The sequence below is a fragment of the Filicampus tigris genome, chromosome 6, assembly GCF_054856515.1.
Source record: "Filicampus tigris isolate MCC_2025a chromosome 6, RoL_Ftig_1.0, whole genome shotgun sequence".
Taxonomy (NCBI): domain Eukaryota; kingdom Metazoa; phylum Chordata; class Actinopteri; order Syngnathiformes; family Syngnathidae; genus Filicampus; species Filicampus tigris.
In genome coordinates, this window is record NC_141222.1 from 9,100,532 (window position 1) to 9,123,459 (window position 22,928).

Genomic DNA, 22,928 nt, shown 5'->3' on the forward strand with positions numbered 1-22,928 from the left:
TTTATCTAATGAAAAGTACTTTTTTTTTCATGTGGCAAAATAAGCAAGCTCAATGTGTTCTAAGGTAAGAAATTGTAATTCCTCTTGATAATGTCCAACTATTAGGTGGCAAAGTGCAATTAAGTTTGCATCTGCCTGGTCAAATTCAGATAAAAGCATACAATTCCAAAAGAAAATTGTATGCATATTGTATAGGCCACTATAGCGATATCGATATTTTTTCGATATATAGTATAATGCAGCCCTACAGTATACAAATATAGTCAATGATGCTATAGTAATATTTGTACAATGAGAACAAAGTTGGAATTATATTGACAGTATTTGCAGTTAGCGATGCATTGCAAATATGTACAATAATAGTCGCAATCGCTGAAGGAAGCCCGTTTAAAATCAGAGGTGGACCGGTCTTATAGGCGGGTATTATTCCCCCCCACCCCGAGAAAAAGGGAATGACGACGACGGAAAGTTACCCACGCTGCAGACGGATGACGAATAACGGATGCTCAATTTTTAGTAAAATGCCCAGCTCTACAAATAGTTTTGCATATGATCTGTTTTTAAATGATTATTTTTTTCACAAATGAGTGACGTCACATTAAAATGTAAATTTATCTGAGCGAATGTGTAATTTCATAAGTGTATATCATACTGGTATCCCTTCACACATCATTAGAAATATCTCTAAAGACACAACATTTAAAACATTTACAGATTGCCTTTTCTGGGCTTGTTAAGTTAAATATTTCCAAGACAAAAATTGTCAATGAGCCAGTCTTATTTACCATTCGACTCAATGGGCCATTGAGGGTAAGAAAACTAAAAAACCCGAAATCAAATTCCTCAATAATGAAATGTGCCCACGTTTCAACAAGTGTAATTTATGAGGCCAAATACCTGTACAGCACTGTACTGTACGTGTGTATGTGGGTGTAGTGACACTATGGACCGGTAGAAGGCTCAACACTAGTTAGCAGTATGCTAGCTGAAGAACAACTGTTGTGTCAAGGATTCATGAGCTACATCATACACGCAAAGTGAGGTGAGAACGAACCCTTGTGTCTTTGCAGAAACCTGGCCCAAAAAGCGCAACACGATTTTGACATCAATTTTCCACGGCCACGCGTGGCTTGTAAAAGCTCGTTAAATGGGTGCTAACGTCGTTTACTTGACAGCTTTGAGCTAGGCAGCGTTAGCTGTTGGTTCGCTAATCGAGAATTCAAAAACAGGGTGTTACTGGAGTTATTGACAATTGAATACAATGCTCTCCGTAGCATGAACATTTTGTGCTCCATTCACAAATCAGGTGAAATGCAGACTGTAGAAGTGTAGTTAAACATGAGTCTTAGCTAACGCTAGTTGATTAGCTGGCCATCCCATGGATCAGGATCGATTCATTTTAGCCAACGTCAGCTGGTAAACAAGTTACATGCGTAGTAAATGAGCACAATTGCGAATTTACACGCGAAAAAAAACGGCCATACATTATGTTAAACTGCCAACCGACTTACAGCACGAGTTTTGGGTTGTGGCAGAGGGCAAAAGCACCCCACTTTTTGGCCTGTGCCCCTCTGCCCCTCTTTCACACTCCTTGTTTATTGTCCTCGGTGGTGCCTATATGAGCATATGTTGCATATCAGTAGCATAATAACATGTAACAACCCATCACCAAGAGTAAAAAAAATAAATCTGTTAAACAAAATTGTAATTGTAGAAGACGGCACGCATCACTTGCATGCACATAAATCTTTTGGGCATTGTCCAATTTTCTCACCAACTAAGACAGCTTGCATTCTGCACTTGTCACTGTGAGCCTAGTAAAAATAGTCTGTGGACTTAAAGGCTGGTTGTTGTCCCTCCGCCTCTGGTAAAAGTTATTGAATGCTTAGCAGCACAGGTTAAAGCTTTTTAGAGTGACTCACATCAATGTCTCGGCTCTTCAAAATTCTATTCAAGAGAGCATTGATGTTCATAGAAAGTATACTTTTGAATTAGAATTGCATAGTAATGCGTATTCGGACACCACAACCATATCTTTATACTTTTTTGTGGGTTTAGCTACTGACAGTGATCTTATCGTAGCCCATCTGTGATGAATATGTATGTGTCCATATCCTTAGACCTCACCATGTCTCAGGTGGAGAAGAAGGCAGGTTTGCTGAGGAGGACATCATCCTCTAAGAAGCCGTTGAAGGAAAAGGTGGTGTTGATGTACGATGAAATCTTTGCAGTGAGTATCATACATCACAAACCCACATTACATCAACATGTGTAGTCATATTGTTTTTTGTAAATAATGCGTTGTATGTTTGTTTTAGAAAGAGGACCCAGCTAAGATTAACCCTCGCTTCTGGGATGAGCTGTTTCTGATGAAGGTACAATATAGAGTCAATACTTTAAGTGTAAGAACATCTAAATGTGTTCTTTGTAAAATTAGCTTTTTTTCTTCAAAAAATATATTGTTAAATTACTAATTGTATCAATATGTCATTATATTGTCTCACACATGAATAATAGTTAGGTTAATTAAGGTGTGCTCCATAAATAAAGTTGAATTCATTTAAAGACATTAAACACCTCTCAAATGTAGCGAACAATTCAGATTTTATTTGCATTGCCATAATAACATAAAAATACTCAGCAGACTCTTCAGTAGGAACATCTGCCCTATCTGATGTGATGCAGCACAAGAGCTGCAGCAAACATTTTGTCTTTACAAAGATAGTAAAGGTCAGTTTTGATGGACACTAACAGAAAGTTGTTAATCCAATAATACAGACATGGCCAAAAACATTGGCACCCCTGCTATCAAATATTGCACCACTTCTCCTAGAAAATTGTAGAAATTACAAATGCTTCAGTATTCACATGTTGATTTCTTTTGTTTGCATTGTAACAACACAAAACAAGCTGAGAAAACGAGTCAAATCTGACCATTCCACATATAACTAAAAAAAAAGAGTGAACTGTTTTATTTATCACAGGCATTCATATTGTTGACTATTATATGAAAACCTAGTGAGCTACTCCATTTATGATAGGCAGATGGATAGGTCGATAAAGTCACAAAAAGTTATTGAATACTGAAGTAATGATGAACTCACCTTCAATTTATTCACAGATTGACTTATTTAGTTTGAAATCTGGGCCTGTTTAACACTAGGACTAGGAAAGCAGTCATTTTGACTGTTTTCAAACATTGATGTGTTATTACTTTGCATATATTGATAATCTTGACTATTCCCAATTCTGTGTATATTTCTTCCCCGCTTGGTTGCGCTCGGGACAGAGTTATTTTGTCAGCCGTGCTTCGGATTTACTTCCTCTTCTTCGAAGTGAAGTGCAGTAAAGCCGTTTGCGACACGCGTTTCCTTTCCTTCGGTTCCAAATCAGCTGTATTATATAACAGCTGACCCGCTGACAGCGCGAAAGCTGCACTGGGCAATAGGTGCTCCGCCACCTGTTTCTCATTCATTTATATGATGTAATTTCCATTAGGACACACACACAAAATAATTGTAATAAACAAAATACCTTTATTAGACACTCAAGCAGCGAGTCAGGATGATTTTAGCCAATGGCGTCATTGTTAGAAAGCAACCGAGCACAATCCGTCAAAATGACGGCGCTCGTAGTTCTTATAGTTTCAAAATCCTGGTAGTCCTAGTGTTAACACAAATAACCATGACATATTCCGTTCTATGAACATTAACAGGTTGTGGGGAAGAGCATTTAATTACTCTGCCTGCCACTATATGACACTGGCATAGATCGATGGACAATATACATTTGTAATTAATGAACAATAATTTTCGCACAAATAAAGTGAAATTGCAGCATTTCCCGCAGCAGCATGATGATCTTTTATGGCACTCTGGTCAGAAATATGTAACTGTTTTATTTAGCCACAATTCGCTATTCCAGTAGTATAATGAAAACAACACAAGGCAAAGCACACATGAAATAAGGTGAATGAAACATGAACTAAAAACAGGAGTGAGTGTCCTAAAGGGCTAATTGTAGAATTGAAAAATGCTGCACAGTTCAGAAAATAATAATAGAAATAGGTGGCTAAAATAAGTTGTTAGCGTCCATGTTGAAAACGTTGCAGTTGACTAACTTCCATGGTCTGTATGAGTTTTTCCTTGTACAATGCTACTTGTCTTACATTCCTCCTCCAGTCGTTTGCGTGTACAGCATTGTTCTGTGTTTTGTCCATTTCAAAATGTTGTCTCTGATTTTCCAGGTGAACTTGGAGTACCTGGAGTCAAAGCTAGAGAGTGTCGATGGCGAGGAGGTGCAGCGGGTTCAGGACAACATCAATTCGCTCTTCCATCACAGTGTTCAGGCTCTCGGAGAGGAACATCAGATAAAAGTGGTCAATGCTCTGCAGGTGACTTGTCATTTTTGACCTGAGTTGTGTGTGCTGTATGTTTCCATTTCTAACCAAATCCTGGCTTTGTGCCGTCCGCGTTCTCCTTTTCTGCTCTCCCAGACTCTCTGTGCACTTTTCAGAGGAGTTCATCAAAAGAACAAGTCGGCGTCTGGCTTTGACATCATCAATATGCTCGTGGGCTTTGACAAGGCCGAGCAAAGGATGAAGGTATTCAGTCAATATAAAATGTGGAAGAAAAAAAAATCTCTGCCATGCATATGCATGGAAAATGGATGAAAAGAGGTTCAATCAATGGTGTGTTTGCTACAGGACCTAATGGAAAGACTGGACAGCCTCCTTTGTGGAGATGGCTCAGAGAGTCTGAAGAGCCTTTGTCTCAAACTTCTGCTGTGTCTGGTGACGGTGAGACATAAGAAAAATATTGAAGAGTACTTTTGCTACTCTTACTGTCAGGGACCATTTTTAACTTGATTATTCTGTGTGTTTACAGGTAACAGACAATATTAGTCAGAACACCATCTTGGAATATGTGATGATCAATAGCATCTTTGAAGCCATTCTGCAGGTAAAATGATAAGATGGGCTCTATGAATGGATGGGTGTGAACATAGCAATTTTGTGCAGTTGTTTTTGGAGTAAAAGACCACATTCAGTGCACAAATATCCCATACTTAAAGTACAGTGTTTAGTTGTATTTTTTTCATTACTCATTTCTTAGTCGCATAATGTTACTGTAGTTTTAAATGTGTAATTATTATTGAAATCAATGGGAGGAACCAAATACCAGCCATGTAGATTAAATCTGTATCTCAATGAACATGCGAAAATTGGCGGGAAAAAAAGGTAATCTGAAAGTTGGCTGCGTATCAAAACATTTTGTTGTAGCTCGTGTTAACTGTAATATCTGTATTGTGATTGTTTTCTTTTTAAAACACGTTGTGCGTCATCAGTGCTTCCGCTTGGTCTGTGCAGATTCTTTCTGATGTGTCCAGTAGAGGGCAGCATGGTTATGATGCCGTCGTTCTTCTGGCCCTTCTGGTCAATTACAGGAAGTATGAGGTTTGTTCTTTGACTGACCTGATGCACTCAATATTAGTAATGTAACAAATACATTACCTTCATTTGACTTGGGCAGATTTTGTGTACTTCTGTGCCTTTGTTGGTGTAGTTTACAAAATGTTTGTAAAATCCTTCAATTTTCACTTTGTTTTTCCTGTCTTTGTCAGTCTGTAAATCCATATATTGTGAAGCTCTCCATCGTGGATGATGAGCCCACACTGGATGTAAGTATGTCCTTTAAAGTGCTGTGCAAAAGTTTCAAGATACTTTTTGCTTTGTTGTTTGAATTACCTTTTTTTCACAGAGTGATTTGGCAATAGTCAAACAAAAAATAAAAGGACATACTTCTATGTAGGGGCACAGTACTTGCAAAGGGAGAAACCAGATACACCTCTGTATTTAATTATTTTCAGTAAATTATGGCTTTCTGACTAACTTTCTGTTAGTCATCCTCAATGAACCAAGAAGTGGACATGAACAGATAAACAAATGTGATGCACCCCGATTTTTATTTTTAGTTTGTTAACAGTTCAGCCGTGGTGTAGGTTTGCTCTCCACTGAGTGTGGAGTATGGTCCATATAGAATTGTTCAAACAAAATCTAACTGCGCCTCAAACATGTATGTCATCACCACTTACAATAGTCGTTAAGACAAAACAATCTAATATGCATCGGTGTGCTGCTTCTGTTGTTTGTTTCTCTCAGGGAATGGGCCTTGTTGTCCACCACGCGCTAACAGAATATAACAGGTACGATGTAATCCTGTCCACGTATAAACAAAAAGTAACGGTCTACGATAATGAGTTTAATTTGGTGTTTTAAATAAATGTTCTATTTCTACAGGTCTGAAGAGAATAGTGAAAAAGTTATTGATAGCCTGCTGTCCTTTGTCAGTCATAAATGTTTTTGTATGCAGCAATGTTTCGGAATTTTAATGCAGATTCAAAAGTCAGTGGTTGTGTCAATTGACAAATGTATCCAAGTAATGAGTGACAGCTTTGTTTAGTCCATTACTGCGTATATAATGCAAAAACCTTTTGGTTACTTTGTCTTTGTCTGACTCTACCTATCATTCTGTCAACTTCATTACTTCCTTCTTCCTGTTAATTGTCCCTATTTACTCTCTCGCTACAGGCAGTACAAAGACAAAGAGGAAGAGCACCAGGGCGGCTTCTTCTCCACCCTCACTAGTATGGTAGGTATTTCCTTCGAACAATTTATTGAAAAGATGGTTGCATAGTTTTGCATTGATGCTTAGATTTGTTGTTTTGTTTCTGCTTTCGTCCACAGGTGGGCAGCATGTTTATTGCAGATGCGGATGAGAAGCTCTCTGTTCAGTATGTGACAATCTCAGTTTTTAGAAATAATTGTTTTCTTTGTTTTAGTGGTTGCAAAATGTATCTATTGTGCGATTCTACCATTCAAATGCAGCCACACACATGAAACTCAACATAACTGTTAGGATGGATTTCAAATGGTGGATTCATTGTGTTACTGATTCACACTTCAATTGGTTTTAACCCAGAACAAATTTCTAGAAAGTGTCACCAATGTGGTGCCTGCGGGCCCCAAGTAGCCCCAAGGACCACACGAGTAGCCCGCAGGCCTGCTCTGAAAATAGAGTTTGGGTTGTTTTGAACTTTTCTGGAACAAATTGGTAATATTTTTATTGATGAGGTTTTTGCCTTGCGACCATTCTCCCTTTCAATGAATCTGTTGGCTCCAACTTTGAATGTCCATTTTGTCTGCAGGACCAATGAAGCCATTTTGCTGGCACTGTACGAGGCTGTGCACCTCAACCGCAACTTCATTACTGTACTAGCACAGGTAACACTCAAACCTTTTCTTGGGGTTTGCATGTCTGTCCACACACACTGAGCCGCATGTTTTGCCCTGTGTGAACTGCTGTCAGTTATCAGTGCTCTGCATGAGGATATCATTTTGTAAGTTGTAGCGTTTCACGTTGTTTTTTGGGGCGCTCTTCATGTCTTCGTACTCATTTCTAACTACAATTTTTTTCCTCAATGCACCTATGGAAACACGAGTCCGTTGTTCACTGAGTGACACCTTTATAATAAAATCTTCCATGTTTTTGGTCTTTTCACAGAGCCACCCTGAGATTGACATTGTAGCTACGCCGACCAGCCCACCTCAGACCACACCAACGACGCCGCTTGGTACAACGCCACCCTCCCTAGACAGTATGTCATTCCCTTTCTCCTTTTCTTTTGTCTCGGTTGTTCTAATAGCCGTAGAGCTGTTTTTTTGGCAATTAGTTTGGGAGTCATAGCACAAGGAATAGCATGCTAGATTACTTTTAATGCCCTAAAACCTTCTGAATTTCTAGAATGAAAAGGTAAATTACGCTGCAGTGCCCCCAGCAAACTGTCCTGCTTTCCAATTTTAAGTATCCCAGAGCCTCCACTCGAAGTATGTTTACAAAAGTTTGAAACCACAACTTGCCCTTTAAACAATTTGCACGTACCTGAAGGGGCTGTGAAATAGAACAAAGTATTTTGAAAGCTTTTCAGCATTAAGGGTCTCTGCCTCTTTACTCCCGTCGTGACCAAAAACTCTTGGACACACAAAAGCACCTACACCAGCAACCTTTTGAAATATTTAGTAGTTTGTTTTACGTAACGGAGTTGGTTCAGTTCTGCCAAGACAGCTGGAAGACACCTTCATACTCATGTTTCTCATCGGACCAAAGCGCTTCATATTTTGTGTGTGCACATGCGGTTCATTTGGGATACACGCACGCTAATAAGCATGCATGTTTCTATCCTGCAGTCAGGACTATCCAAGTGCACTCAAACTCCCTGTGATGGAATCTGTAGAGACAGTGGGAAATGGTCCTACCCTGTGGGCCCGCAGTGATCGGAGGAAGATGGAAACAAATGAGAATTTGAGCGACGCTGGGAAATAGAAATGACTGCTTCACCATTAGTGAAACAAGCAATTGTGATCAGAGGTTTTCAGTGGTTGAAGATACGTGTCGAGACAACGCAGCAGTTTCAATGATGGATCTGAAAGGTTCCTTCTCTTATCCGTGTTTGCTTGAATGAATACAACCACTGCAAGACAGTGCTCTCACTTTTAGAGGGCCAAGTCAAGGCTCAGCGATGTTTTGATTAGATTATTAAGGGAATAACTGACCTGGAACTGACTTGTGGTGAAGGGTTTGTCAGATTTAAAGTTATTCAATAAGAAGCTTTCCATACACATACACGCAGATTGGCTGACGTTTTAACTGTTCGTGCTCTGTGTAGTGATGAACAACCCAGAGCTGCCACTGGATCCCAACCTGCAGACAAGCAACCTTCTCATCACCTTCCTCAAGTACGCCTCTATCGTAATGCAGGATACTAAAGGTACAAATAGCACATTTCCTATTCCATCCCCTTCCTCTCGTACGTGCATTATATACAGTGCTTGTGTGACGCGCGTGCCTAACCTGGCGTGTTTATGTACTGGATATAATTTTCCCACAAATAAAATGTGACATGTTTTCAGATGAGCATCGACTCAACAGTGCCAGACTGTGCCTAATCATCCTCACATGTATAGCCGAGGTAGGAGCAGCGTGCATACTTTGACATCCCCCAGTCACCTGAACTTTGGAGCTCGGTCGTCTTTACCACGTGGTGTATGTGTGTGACAGGACCAGTATGCTGATGCCTTTCTGCACGATGATAATATGAACTTCAGAGTCAGCCTGCATAGAATGGTGAGTCTCTGGTATGAAAATGTTGAATGGTTTACTGTGTATGCTTGTGTTTCGTAACGGTCATAACTTTTGAAACAATTTTTAAAATCTGATCCGACTGAAGCGTAGGTTTTATCACACCAGCAAAACAGCCGTTTTTTGACTGGCTAAGGGGCATCTCATCTGTTAATGAATTGCATATGTTGACCAACCCAATGACCAGCTTTCAGAATTTAATATTAGATGTTATTGAAGCCAAGCTAGCGAATCATCTGCTGTGTACTTGATGAACTTGTTGCATTTTCTCGTCCAGCAAACATCTGCAGCACTTGTTGAATGTTGTGTTAAATATGGCCATATGTATGATATTCGGCATCTTAACAAGGAAATTAAAATGATAAGATCAAAAACCTGCCGACATACAGCCAAACTTATCTTGATGATTCTTTTCTCGGTTGTCATGGAGTACAACATCCTTATGTTGTCGTGTTGCATGAACCATGAACCGTTGTATGAAGCATCATACGATCGAGTCCTAAGAAGACGTGTCAAACTGATTCTCTTCTGCAGCCCATGAGGCACAGAAAGAAAGCCGTGGAGAAGAACATCCCTTGTCTGCCGCTGGTATGTGCAGTTCTAGGTGAGAAGACGTTTCACATTAGTTGTCACATTTGCCTCATCTTTGAGGCTTCATTTAACTTCATTCACTGTAATTGATGCTGACTTGGGAGTCAAGGGTTACGGGAATATCATTGACGTAGTCGCTTTAACATGCTTTTATCGCCTTTGTTGCAGGCATTTTGCAAAAGGAGATCAGCTTTTATAATTAACTTTTCAACTGCTTTTTTAAACTCTCCATAGATCTGATGGTAGAATTTATTGTCACACACATGATGAAGGATTTCCCCATGGATTTATACTTGTGAGTAAACATAGTACACGCTCAAGGCACAAAAAATGCATGCATATCAATCACATTTTTTTTTTGTTTTGTTTATATCCTGAACAGACGCTGTGTTCAGATCATTCACAAGCTTCTCTGCTACCAGAAGAAGTGCAGAATCAGGTTACACTACACTTGGAGAGAGCTATGGTCAGGTATGCAGCATTTCTAAAAAGGGAAATCAACTGTAACATTACAATAACCAGTCACCATAACAATATGAGCACTATTAGAGCTGTCAAATATTGTGACCCCATCCTCCCCTGACCTCAACTCTGTTCAAAACCTTTGGAGCACCCTCAAGCAAAGATATAAAGGTGGAAGGCAGTTCACATCAAAACAGCAGTTTTGGGAGGCTGTTCTAATGAAATGAAATACTGCAGTAGGTAATAATTTGGGAACAGTGCAGTTAAAAAAAAAGTTTGTATTTTTGAAAAAAAATACTGTTAATATTGTGAGTTTTGTTTGAAAACATTCAAATGATGTTCTAAAAGCTGATTACTGGAAAATTATGCTGAGTTCCATTTACATAGATTTGATAAAAATCTGTTATCAAATTTATATCATTTGCATAATAATTTGGAACATGGTGTAATGGGCCTGCTCAAAAGTGAAAGTTAGACCTAAGACGGTTGCTCAACTTGTAATGTATGCAATTCGCGACACTTGCATTGTATAAACAACGATGTAACTGTATCAACGATACTGTTTTGGGGCAGCATCTTTCGCAAATCAGCATTTACGGTTTTGCTCGGGAAGCTTGAGTGCAAACAACTTTGCACACTAAACTGCGTTACAGTGTACACCAATATCGTGCATTCCTTGAAAATGTATTTACTCCCAGATATTTTGAATGGTATTCTTCCTCCGGATAGTTGCTTTATTTTCTCTTTAATCAAATGTATTGTTTTTCTTTTTTGAAATTGTTAAAAAGAAATCAACAACAATATTAACTAATATGAAATACTTTTTTTTCAGCCATTTCGCCCAGCCTTAATCATTATACTGTTCACGTGGGTATAATGTTGTGGCTTGTCAGTTTCATTTGATAGCTATTCTTATGGTTGAAAAAATACAAGCTGCAAATATTTCCTAAAAGTAATGGGTGTAACCTTAATGGGGCATTTTGCAGTTTTTATTTTCTATTAAAGAATCCTCTGCGCCCGAAGATCAACCACCTCTCAGAGACAAGAGGGCGTGACAAACGAGCTGTTTTGAATCATTTGCCGTGCATTCTTGGGCACATCCCCGCAGCCTTTGCTGACATTTTCACAGATTGTTTACCTTCAATTAGCAACAAAAGTTAAAACGAAGGAATTGGACAGAGCCCGCGACAGAACAAGGGTAAACAATATAGTGTCCTGGGTTGTTCAGCCAGGGTTGGGTTTTGACGACGCACCACCACCGTCTCAATCGTTTGGAGCCAAGCGCGCTAATTGCTAGGCTTAAAAACCTGAGTTGCCAGCACCATTTTTGCTTGCCTACGTTACACATAGAAGCTGCGATTCCAGAAGAGGAGGGACCAAAGGCAGCTGAGAAGATTTCGAACCATTGCAGAATTAGCAAACTTTCTACTTGACAAGTTATCACCTCTTTGAAATGTATTTGATTGTACATTCCAGAAAAAGCAAACTTCAAACGGATACAATTGGGTGTTTTGCAACATTTGATCATAAGTAAGAAATGCTAGTAACATAGCATCCGTGGCTTACATCAGCTTGTTTACAATTCGCGTCTAGGCAGAGGCAAGAGGGGGCCTGGCCTCCTCAAATAAATGTTGTGCGCCCCCCAAACTAAATCCCCCGACATATATTATATTTCACATATTTTTATGATCTCATGTCCCTCTCCTCCGCTCCACTTCTTACTGTCTTAACGTCTTGCCCCCTCAAATATAAAATATATCAAATTGTTTCTTGTGTCATGTTTCTCGACTCCGCTCCATCTCCCCTTTTCACTCTGCTCAGAGTATCGGCCTGCTGCCGGCTCGCTGTGAGGGAAAGCTGGCTGCAGCGAGCTGAGACTCAACTTCCAATTGCCCTTCAGTATGCAAATGAGCTAGTGTCAGGTTTCTAATAGCAGTTTACAGCCGTAAACTACTGCTCACATCCAAGTGAGTGCATTTGTCACTTAAACATGGTAAAAGGTGCTGGAGCACAATGCGCCCACAAGATTTGTGGCTGCCCACACATGCATGCCTGTCTAGAGCCGGCCTTGTTGTACAGTGCGTGTCTCGTGCATGTTCACATTATTGAGGGGCGTGGCTTTGGTCAGAGACTCGAGGGTGGGAGGGAATAGTGAAGTCAAATTTTGTGAGCAGTTTTAGTACTGCAAACTCCCCTTTTAAAGTTACACATTTTTTTGGAACTCATGGTCTCAATTTTGCTATTTTTCATCTTTTTCTCCTCCCTCTTAGCTATGTTGAGAAATACTGTTTTTGTGTTGTAAATCTCTTGATGCTTAAGTGTGGTGTGCATCAATGTTTACACCCTTTGCAAGCAAAATGCAATTTCACTCTGAAGTCATTGCCATGTGCATTTGGAAATAAATTGCATCATTGAGTTTGGATAATGAGTCTCTAAAGAAAGCACAATCCATCATGGTGGCCCCGGTTTCAGCCTGGTCAACACAACACAGGATCACATTCCACTTTTTAATGGTCCCATTGCGCCGTGTCTCATTAGAATACTGATTCCTCTAATCAGACCAATAATCAGCTTCATTCTCTGGATGGCGCCGCATTCCCTGCTTGTGGTAATGATAATAGAGGGAAAAGCAACAAATGAGTCAAAATAAACCGGCAGATGCTTGTTATCTTTCAGCGTCTTTTAAAAAGCAGACTTCTTTGTGCTTTTTCGCCTAGGTTTCTAAATGTTTCTAAATATTATTATGTCTTAATAGCGATGTAGAGTCCTCTGATTAAAGCGTGGTGCTGCCATAATCCTCTACTCCAAGATGTCTCTCAACCCTCTGGATATTTTTTTCATTAACGAGTCCTGTTCTCCCTCTGCGTAGCGCTGATCAACCTGCTCAAGTTCCTACTGTCAAATGAAACCACACTGCTGGCCAAGCACAACATCTTTCATCTGGCACTACTGGTAAGAAACACAGACTAATCTTACAAAGACCAAAAAGGCTATATTGAGAAGTGTCAGGCAATTCTTCTGCATGACTAAAGTGCACAAGATTGAATTACGAGTTGTGTTGGAAAAGTTCAAGGACTGATGTCACAAATGCTATATTTGGAACACAAACTCGAACTAAATGTCTGCCTACTGTAGTATAAGATGGTTCGGCCTTCCTGTTTCCCTGTCCAGGTGGTCAACCTGTTCAACATGTTCATCACATATGGTGACACATTTCTGCCCACATCGAACAGCTACGATGAGCTCTACTATGAGATTGTACGAATGCACCAAGTGTTTGACAACCTCTACTGTATGGGTACGTTTAACTTCTTCAAGCATTCCTTAACCGCTGTAAAGCTGGAAAGGATAAAAACTTGCTAAAAGTCTTAAATTACTCATGACACTGACAGTATAAGGATTTGTAAAAAAAAAAAAGGCCAGGATTTGTAAAAAAAAAAAAAGAAAAAAAAAAAAAAAAAGGATCATTAGCGGGATCCTTACAACTACTAAATTGGATTTAACCCATTAAGGACGGGAGCGCATATCCGCGTTTCTACCACTAAAGCCGGGAGCACTGTTGCGTGTTTCTCCCTTTAAAGCCGGGAGAGCGTATACGTCATTTTCTTTTTTTTAATCCAATTCTCGGTCTCTTAGTCAATGAAATGCATCAGAATATACATGCGACGACGTCGTGAGTTGTCGGAGGATATCCAGATTTTTTTTCGAGAAGTAATGGCTGCACAGTCGATTGCGGGAGCTCTGATATAAGTCACGGCAGTGATATAGACGATACGCTTGCGGACTTTAAAACCGTGAAACCATCCAAACGTGATGTATGGTTAAGATATATGCTCGTAGACAATGATTGATTTCAACGTCTTTGTAAGACAATACAGCATGGTAATTACCACTCGATTTTTAAAAATGAAAATAGTGCTTCACTTGCATCCTCGATTGAAACAGTAAATATTAATAAAATAGGGCCTGTGTGAAAGCCACATGTCTAAGCTCTCAAATTTTGGGGAATTATGTTTCTATCTGCTACATGGGCTGAGATATTAATTATTTTGTAGCTGGCAAAAATGTCAGGTTTTCAAGGGTGACTCCAAAGAATACCGTAGGTTTTAGAGAGATGTCTCACCAGGAGCTTCAAGCTTTAATGGGTTAACAGAATGACCTCCATAATTATCCTTGAATGATACATTGTTAAATCTGCCGTTCAAAAATGACTTGGACACAATTAACGCTGTTGTATTTTATTTGTGATTGTTTGTAAAGAATTTGACAAAATATGCAATTAGTTTGGTGTCATTATAAGGAAAAATCACATTTTATATAGTATATGAAAACATATTTTCCCCCTAATTCCTTCAAATATTGTTCTACAGGGGTACATTGACATACGAATTTAACTCGTTCCGTGACCATGCTTTTAACTCAAATCACTCAAATGTCACATTAACTTTCCCTATTGAAACGAATTGAAATCACATTAATCGATTCCAGCCCCCCCAAAAACCACACCATTTTTGTGTCATGTTTTTTTTATAAATAAAATAGCACTGTATAGAGTTAGCTGCTAATTATGAGAAATTGTGGTTATGTGACAAAAACACTTTTAAAATAATGGGCATCAAATATGCTGTAAATGAAGTTTGTAAATGAACTGTTTTGATCTGTAACATGTTACTTTTCAGTGCTGAGAGTGTCTACAAACACTGGCCAGTGGAAGGAGCCTGCGAGTAAAGTCACACATGCCCTTGTTAATGTTCGGTAATAAAACACACACACACACGCACACTCACTCACTTGACCACCAAAACTGTATTCAAGAAGAAAGAGTCAGATTGTGTGTTGTGTTCAATGGATTGCAAAGAAGAATGTGGTAGGGAAAGGTCAAATTGGAGTGAATCAATTATTTGTATTTAATTTAGTTTCTTGATCCCAATCTAATCCCAGTTTGAACTTCCTCCACCTCTCCCTAGTGCCCTTCAGTAAGATTCACACGCATACTGTCTTTTCCCAGTGGTAAAGCAATTCCTCATCCTTGATCCTCTGGGGTCACCCTGGCTTTGAGGTCCCTTTATGAGCTGGTTTCTCCCTGAGGTTTCTTTCACCTAATCAGTTGCGCTCTCCACAGAGCCTCGGCTACTTAAATTGGCACTTGTAAAGGTTGAACGGAAGGCAGCTGGATTTAAGTGTTGTGGAATAATTGACCAAAGAATAAATAAATAAATGAAGGCAGGGAGGAATAAAGGAGTCGGATAGTCGATGGAGAAACTAAACCAATTTGATTTCTTCCCGTCGTCCTCTCCCGACATTCTATGGCCTTCCTCACGTAAATGACAGTAGAAAAATAACATGGAGCACAATTCTGTGTGTTGCTGTCACTGGAATTTATTTTCCATATAACGCCAGTACAAGCTGAAGCGTTGCAGCTCACGCTTGTGCTTATGGCGTCAATTTATATTCAGCCTATAAAACGGATCATTCCATAGAATTTAACGCTAATGCGTGAAAATATTTTTGAACTTCACCGCTGTGCTCCAATTAGATCCAATCAAAAAGAAATGAGGTGCAGAGCAGGTCCACTGTTGCATAGCTACTCTATTCAAACCTGCACACTGTCATTCATGACTTGGGTGCACCCGTATTTTGGTTTGCTATCTGCAGTTTACCAAACATGTATTAACACAGCATAGTTGCCTCCTGTACTTCACTCACTGCAGTGTTTCCCCAAGCTACGCAAGCACATTTCAGGTGGTACGTGGAAACATTTAACAGTTAATTTCCAAGATAAGTAAACATTCTCATTTAATAAGAAGGTCAATAAAATGGTGTATGGGCTGGCACAGTTCAGCTCAGATGACTGATCAAAAGGGTGTAAAACTGCTGTAGTAGGGCTGATTATTATTCTTGTTCGGTGTTTTGTTCCTATTTAAAGTTTAATGGCCATTTTAAAGGGGACTTATTTCTGGGATCTCCCTTTTTATACTGTATATAACAAAGGCAAGTCACTCATTTAAATTATTTTTTATTTACGGTATATCAGTTCAAGGCAACATATTTTTGTTTAATTTGAGTTAAAGAATAAGTCAAGTCAAAATTTTCCGTACAATAATATATTCTATGTGCCTCCACTAGTGCAAACACGGTATTCTGATTGATTGTGTTTGTGGAAAATGAATTAAGCAGCAAAATCCACCTTTTTTGAAATCCATCTCAGGGGGCAGCCATTTTACCATTTTTTTTGTCAAATGAAAATGACATCACAGTGCCTAAGGGCTGAGGTAATGACCAATTACAGCTCACCTGTTTCCTAGGTTTAGTCATATGACGTTAGCAAGCTGAACCCTTGAGCAACTGTGATGCCATTTTCAGTTGACAGCAAGTGGCAAAAATGGCCACGCCCTGAGATGAATAAAAACAGGTGCATTTTGATGCTTTATTCATATTCCACAAACACAATATTAATCACAATGCCGTATTACACTAGCATAGAACATATCATTGTCAATGGTTTATTTATTTACTTCCCTGTTAAAGAGAAGACAACTGCTCTTATTTAATAATGAGTTGTGTTATAGTCTGCTTTTGGAGAAACTTGAACACGTATCCAAATCAAAAGACCTCCCATATTTTGATTTTATTTATGTGTATATGTGCTGAAAGGTTTTTGAAAGTTTGCGTCTTACGATTCCACCGTTTGCCATTGTTGTGCATCGTACCTAACTCTGCTGCAATCTGCTGATGCTTGACCTCATCTCCCTCCTCTGAGATGAAGTGCACTCAGACTGTGAGCCAGATCCTCATCACTGCCTCGTGGCCCTAATGCCCTTGTGGCTGTTTGGGAGCAAATCCCCGCCGCCTGCTTCCAAAATCGTGATGAAAGCTTTTGCAGCTGACTGAAGCAGCAGATTCATTTTCTGTAAATAGTGAATGAGGCGGAGAGTCACATGTGGCTGTACGCCCGCTAACAGGATCGTTTTGTCTTAAAGGGCAATCATCAACCATTTTAACCCCAAGATTGAGTCATATGCTGCTGTGAACCACATCTCGCAACTGTCAGAGGAGCAGGTAAGAGTACACATCCCCACCAGAACATCAGTATCTCATGGGTATTTGGGCTGGATGCGGGATTACACAAAATTCAGACTGGACTCATTTGTATTCTACAACAGTGGGTACATTTCTTCCATGACGTATCCATTGTAGTCACAAATGGTGTAGCGGTTCACTCGGCCCACTTCCGTGCAGGCAGTATGGGTTCAGTTCCCTCTCAGATGATGTGAAATCAAGTGTGATTGGTTGTTTGTTTATATTCGGTCGGACAGAAACATTTTATGTGCAAATTTTGGTCATTATAATATTATTTCACAAATTGAGCTCACAAGTTCAATCCCCACGAGAGTCGGTTGTTTTTACAAATTATTGACCAATTGGAAGTGTTGTAAATTGCTTGCTCTCGCACGATGATGCAACTTTAGTGGCTCAACAAACATGCCATTTTTATGTTGTCATGAAAAGTGATGCGAGAATTCTGCCAGATGCCAGCGATATGTGTTGCTAACAAATGTTTTAGGATTCAAGTATCCTTTTGAAAATTCTGTCGAATAATCAAGTATTCTGATCAATCCATATTTGCTTTGTTAAAGAGAAATTATGAAGACACAAGAGAAAACCAGACAATTCACTTTAATTTTCCTTTTTTTCTTTAAAATAGAGAATCAATGATTTTTTTCTTAAAGAGGAAGTCAACCCAAACACATTTTTTCAAGAATATGTTTCCAGCAGACCCACAAGTTGAAACACGGCATTCTGATTAATATTGCGTTTGTGGAATATGAGTTAAGCAGCCAAATCCCCCCCCTTTTAGCCATCTAAAGGGGCGGCCATTTTGTCTTCTGTCGACTGAAAATGACATCACAACCGCTCAGTGCTCAGGTAACGACCAATCACGGCTGACCTGTTTTCTGAAGCTGCGCCGTAATTGGTCGATATTTCCAGGTCAGAAGGGAAAGCTCACAAAACCTCGGTAAATTAGATGTGCCAACTACTGCTTCAATGTAGCTGTTTTAGTCATGTAGCTGAAATGGATGAGCAATTTCCTTCCATGTTGTGCCAACTCCTTGAGTTAGGTCTCATTTCGGATCAACCTGCGTGAAACAGATCCTCAATTATATGCTTTAGCCGACACTTGGTGTGGTCTTCTGCTGGAGCCAATCTTCTGAACATGTTTTGTGATATATATGTTTTATTTTGATTTTTTTTTTAACATACCTTGGTCATTACAAGCGATGATTGTAGTTGTTGTTGACTTTGCCTGCCATCAACAATCAGCTGACTCACTGGATATTTTTTTCTTAGTAAACACTACAAATAGTTGTTCCAGTCCTCTAATTGACCCATCATCCCCTTCCTAAATCAGCTCTCTCGCCAAGCAGAAGACAAGCTGCGTGTCGAATTACTGTGACTTGCTGCCATGCCAGTGCCAGATTTGGGTTCAGTTTACCTCCAGTTGTGGCTGGTTATGCAAACTACATCTGGACTTGTATGTCTGAATGTTTTGCCGACACACACACACACACACACATCCACAAACACGGAATGACGTCTTTTTGTCATTAAGGAAGAGCTGGATGCACTGATGACGAGACAAGCTCATTAGAGTCAACGAGAGCACAGCGAGGATAGAAAAAACATTTTTCAAAACGATAAGCGTGATGGATATGCTCATTATAATCCCACCATGGGCTTATCTGCTTGACTTAATCACAACAAGCAAGCGAGGAAAATGAAAGTTCGGTGCGGCTGGGCTGCTAGACTGGCATTGTGCGACTCGGAGTTGCAAACGAGACGAACGGAGCCCAATGGACTGACTCGTGCTTAGCACATCGGCCCCAATGTTGTCTTACTTCTGACTGCGGGGTGTTGACTCTGTTCCAATACTGACTACTTTCGGGACTCATTTAAACCGCGGATCCTCAAATGCAGCTTTAAGTCTTGAATTTACTTCCTCGTCCTTGAGTGAAGACACACACACACACTACCCATACACCATCTTCTTGTTGTGTCTTTGTTCCCGATAGCGACACGAGAAGATTGATGATATCCAGAACCACAGATCAACATTAAAATGCAAACACATCCCAGTATGGGGCCGCTTGTAAAGAGTTGTTATTGAAGATAACAAAAAAACAAGGCTGACATGCCTGCTTGATGATGCAGAGCGTTGCCTCGGCGGAGAGTTGTGTTTGTGGGCCGAAGCCGCTTTGCTCAACCGTCACGTGAGCCAGCTTTCAGCCTCCTGTCTTCTCTGGATTCCTTTTTCATGCTCTGTTTACCTTCCTTCCATTTTTCATTTTTTTTTTTTTTTTTTTGTGTGTGCTTCCAGCCTGTTTGTCACAGCTGACGCTTCCCCTCCTCTGACTGTCCCATCTCCCGCCAGTTTCAACTCTTCCACGCTTTTCATTTCTTTTCCCGGGAGGCACATTAACTGAGGTTATCATTCAAACATGTCTCGCACGGGCATGGGTGGAAGGTCTCATCACAATTTCATTTTACAAATAAAAACGTGTGGAGGGCTTCCGATTAATCAAAGGAAATTGTGTACAAGTGATGGCTCAGCTTTTTTTGACATAGTGCACGCCATGTGCTGAACGCATACCATAAATGGAAACGATCTGCACTTAACATCGATGTGTTTGAGTTTTTCCACGTCAGCAGCATTTTTGTTTGTGGAGCAAAGCTGTTCCAATGTGAACGGTTCATGCTGTGTTTCGGGGTCATTAATAAAATAATGAAAAATGTCCGCATTAGCGCCTATTTCATGGGTGAGAGGGTAACTGTCAGGGGTGGAGCTGTGGAGAATCTTTGCATAATTAGCTCCGATTTCACTCCGGCTTCTCATCTCAGCTTGACAAATAAAACACACACACACACACACGTCAAGTTTTATTCTTTGGAATAAAAGAACTGATAATGCACACATTGAGGCAGAAGAGTGGAAAAGAGAGGGACGGAGAAGAGCTGGAAATAGTTTAGAGGGAGCCAGCAGGCGATGGTGACGATGCAGCACGTGATCCCTCATAAATAAAATGTTTTGTTGAAGTATTCAACCCTAATGAATATTTGACCGTCTCAGTTATGCGTTCATGTCATGCAGTGTCTCTCTTTTGCCTCTGGCTGCGTTAGGTGCTGGAGGTGGTGCGCTCCAACTACGACACCCTGACGCTCAAACTGCAGGATGGTTTGGACCAGTTTGAGAGATACTCGGAGCAGCCCAAAGAGGCGGCTTTCTTTAAGGAGTTGGTAAGACAGCCAAAGTGCACCTCACATTTCCGGCCATCATCGTGTCTGTCCTTCGATTTGCTGTTGTGCTATGTCAAAATGACTGTTGCGAACAAGATCGAGAAAACAACTGGCTTCATGCCTGGGACTCCTTTCGCACATACATTTGCACCAGGATTAACACATTTATGAATTTGCGGAGGTTTTGTGTATGGGAAAACGCTTGAAATAGCGTTATGTGTGCGTGTGCAGATGTTACTTAGAAACAGGACAGCAAACTGGTATTAAAAAGCTGACGTTCCTTTTTTTCCCCCAGCCAGAAGCAAATTTATAAAATCACAACTCAAATGAATTTAGGCATTAGTCAACTTAAGAACAGAAAAAATCACAGTTGTACTTGGGCCTTCGATGCGGACTTCAATACCATCACTGTCACGGTACAATTATAAAAGACATTAAAGCGAAAGTCAACCCAAACATATTTTTTTCAAGAATATGTTCCCAGCAGACCCACTAGTTGGCATTCTGATTAATTTTGCGTTTGCGGAATTTAAGTTAAGCAGCACTGGTTTTTAGCCATCTCTGGGGTGGCCATGTTGTCTTCTGTCGACTGAAAATGACATCACAACTGCTCACAACGACCAATCACGGCTGACCTGTTTTCTGAATCTGAGCCGTGATTGGTCGTTGTGAGCAGTTGTGATTTAATTTTCAGTCGACAGAAGACAAAATGGCCGCCCCCCAGAGATGGCTAAAAACCAGTGGATTAACACTTATCCCACAAACGCAATATTTATCAGAATGCATAGAACATATTCTTGGAAAAAAAATGTTTGCGTTGACTTTCCCCTTTAATACGTCATGTACATTACCTGGAGCGGTTCAGAATCTATATTTATCTAATATGACAAAAATAAAAAAATGTCAATAAAATACATCACACTCACCAGAGCTGCAGAAATTTATTAATGTGTGCAGATCACCGAAGATGTGTTTTGCTAGTCGAATTTAGCAACTGACCAACCTATAAGAGGACCGAAATGCCGATGTCATCGACCATGCGAGGGTGCATTTGAAATCTGATTGGTTAAAGAAACGGTCCCATTGCTAATATAGTTGAAGTTACATTGACCACAGGAGAAAGCGAACAATCTCTGTTAAAAAGTCAGCATTATCCATCAAGTGTAAAGTTATCGGACAGCGACAAAAGCCAGCTGTTCAAAAGCCACGTCCTACGTAGTGCCATCCCTGGGCTGTGACTGCATTGACCAAGACATGTCGCGTGTGTGTCCTCAGGTGCGCTCCATCAGCCTGAATGTGAGGAAAAACGTGTCTTTGAACACCCTGAGTCAGGATGTGCTTCTCAAAGAGTTCTCCACCATCTCCTGAGAAGCGTTCCCATGCACGGACAGTGAACAGGCGCGCGCACACTAACACCAACTTGAACATGTCCTCTTCATTCCTCTCGGACTATCGAAACTTCTCTGACGGGCTCGAAGCACTTTCTCAAGGACGGCTCGGCCATGTGTGTGGGATGCAGGTGCGGGTGTGGCTCCTTGTGCGCAAGCTGCAGTATTGGCTGGACTGTTAACATGCCATGAATGTTGGGATTCCAGATAGTTTGAAGATGTATTTTGAACCCAGTGCTGGTGGCGCCTGCGGTGACTAGGTGTGTCTAATTTATTTCTCCACTTTGCGCTTCATTCTTCACTTTGCTCCGTATGTGTTCAAATACATTTCAAGTATTTTCACTTGATAGAGGACTAGTAATGATGTTGATGCTCTGGAGTTACCAAAAGGAAGCCATGACTAACTACTGTGTATCTTAATAATCATTTCTTACTAAAGTTTAATGACACTGAATATGGTGAGTTTTTTTGGTTTTGTTTTTCTAAGTAGATATTTTTTTTTCCCCACATGGTTTGATTTTTGCTTCAAGTATGACAAATTAAAAAATATATATACACACAACTGGGTTCCTCAGTTATTCATTTTACAATTTACAATAGATTATTTCTACTTTTCTTATTTCATGTTTGTATTTGTTAGTGTTTATTGTGTACATAGAGCTGGACTCGTTAAGGAAAATGTTAGTTTATCCAAATGCTGCAAAGTTAAGTTTATTTTCTGCGCTCTATTCAATGTTAATTGTAAGACTATTTTTGCTCTTTCGGGGAGAAGCCTTTGTGCAAATGTGGTCATAAGTGTATCAAATAGTTTATGTCTCAATTGAACAACCAGGCATATACAAAGGGCATGTTGTGCATCATTAAATGAATCACTTCCCACAATGTGACGATGTGAATGCAAGTGTGAATTGTTTGTGTGCCCTGAGATGTACCGGCCAGTCAAAGGTGTTGTCTGCCTTTCGCCAAGCTAACCTGAGGGTTAACAAACCGATGGGTG

At 40.1% G+C, this 22,928-nt stretch overlaps 1 protein-coding gene across 1 annotated transcript; it reads left to right on the forward strand.

Moving 5' to 3' along the window:
- The first annotated feature begins 782 nt into the window (after positions 1-782).
- On the forward strand, positions 783-22,493 carry armh3 (armadillo like helical domain containing 3). The gene is made up of 26 exons (XM_086034188.1): positions 783-1,042; positions 2,121-2,230; positions 2,319-2,375; positions 4,247-4,393; positions 4,496-4,603; positions 4,706-4,798; positions 4,887-4,961; positions 5,369-5,455; positions 5,623-5,679; positions 6,161-6,204; positions 6,590-6,650; positions 6,746-6,792; positions 7,207-7,282; positions 7,563-7,656; positions 8,725-8,826; positions 8,969-9,027; positions 9,117-9,182; positions 9,732-9,801; positions 10,023-10,083; positions 10,171-10,259; positions 13,120-13,202; positions 13,422-13,548; positions 14,930-15,005; positions 17,231-17,309; positions 20,427-20,543; positions 21,819-22,493. Exons 2-26 carry the CDS (start codon positions 2,129-2,131, stop codon positions 21,909-21,911), a joined length of 2,070 nt encoding a protein of 689 aa, XP_085890314.1. The 5' UTR covers positions 783-1,042; positions 2,121-2,128; the 3' UTR covers positions 21,912-22,493.
- Positions 22,494-22,928: the final 435 nt, after the last annotated feature.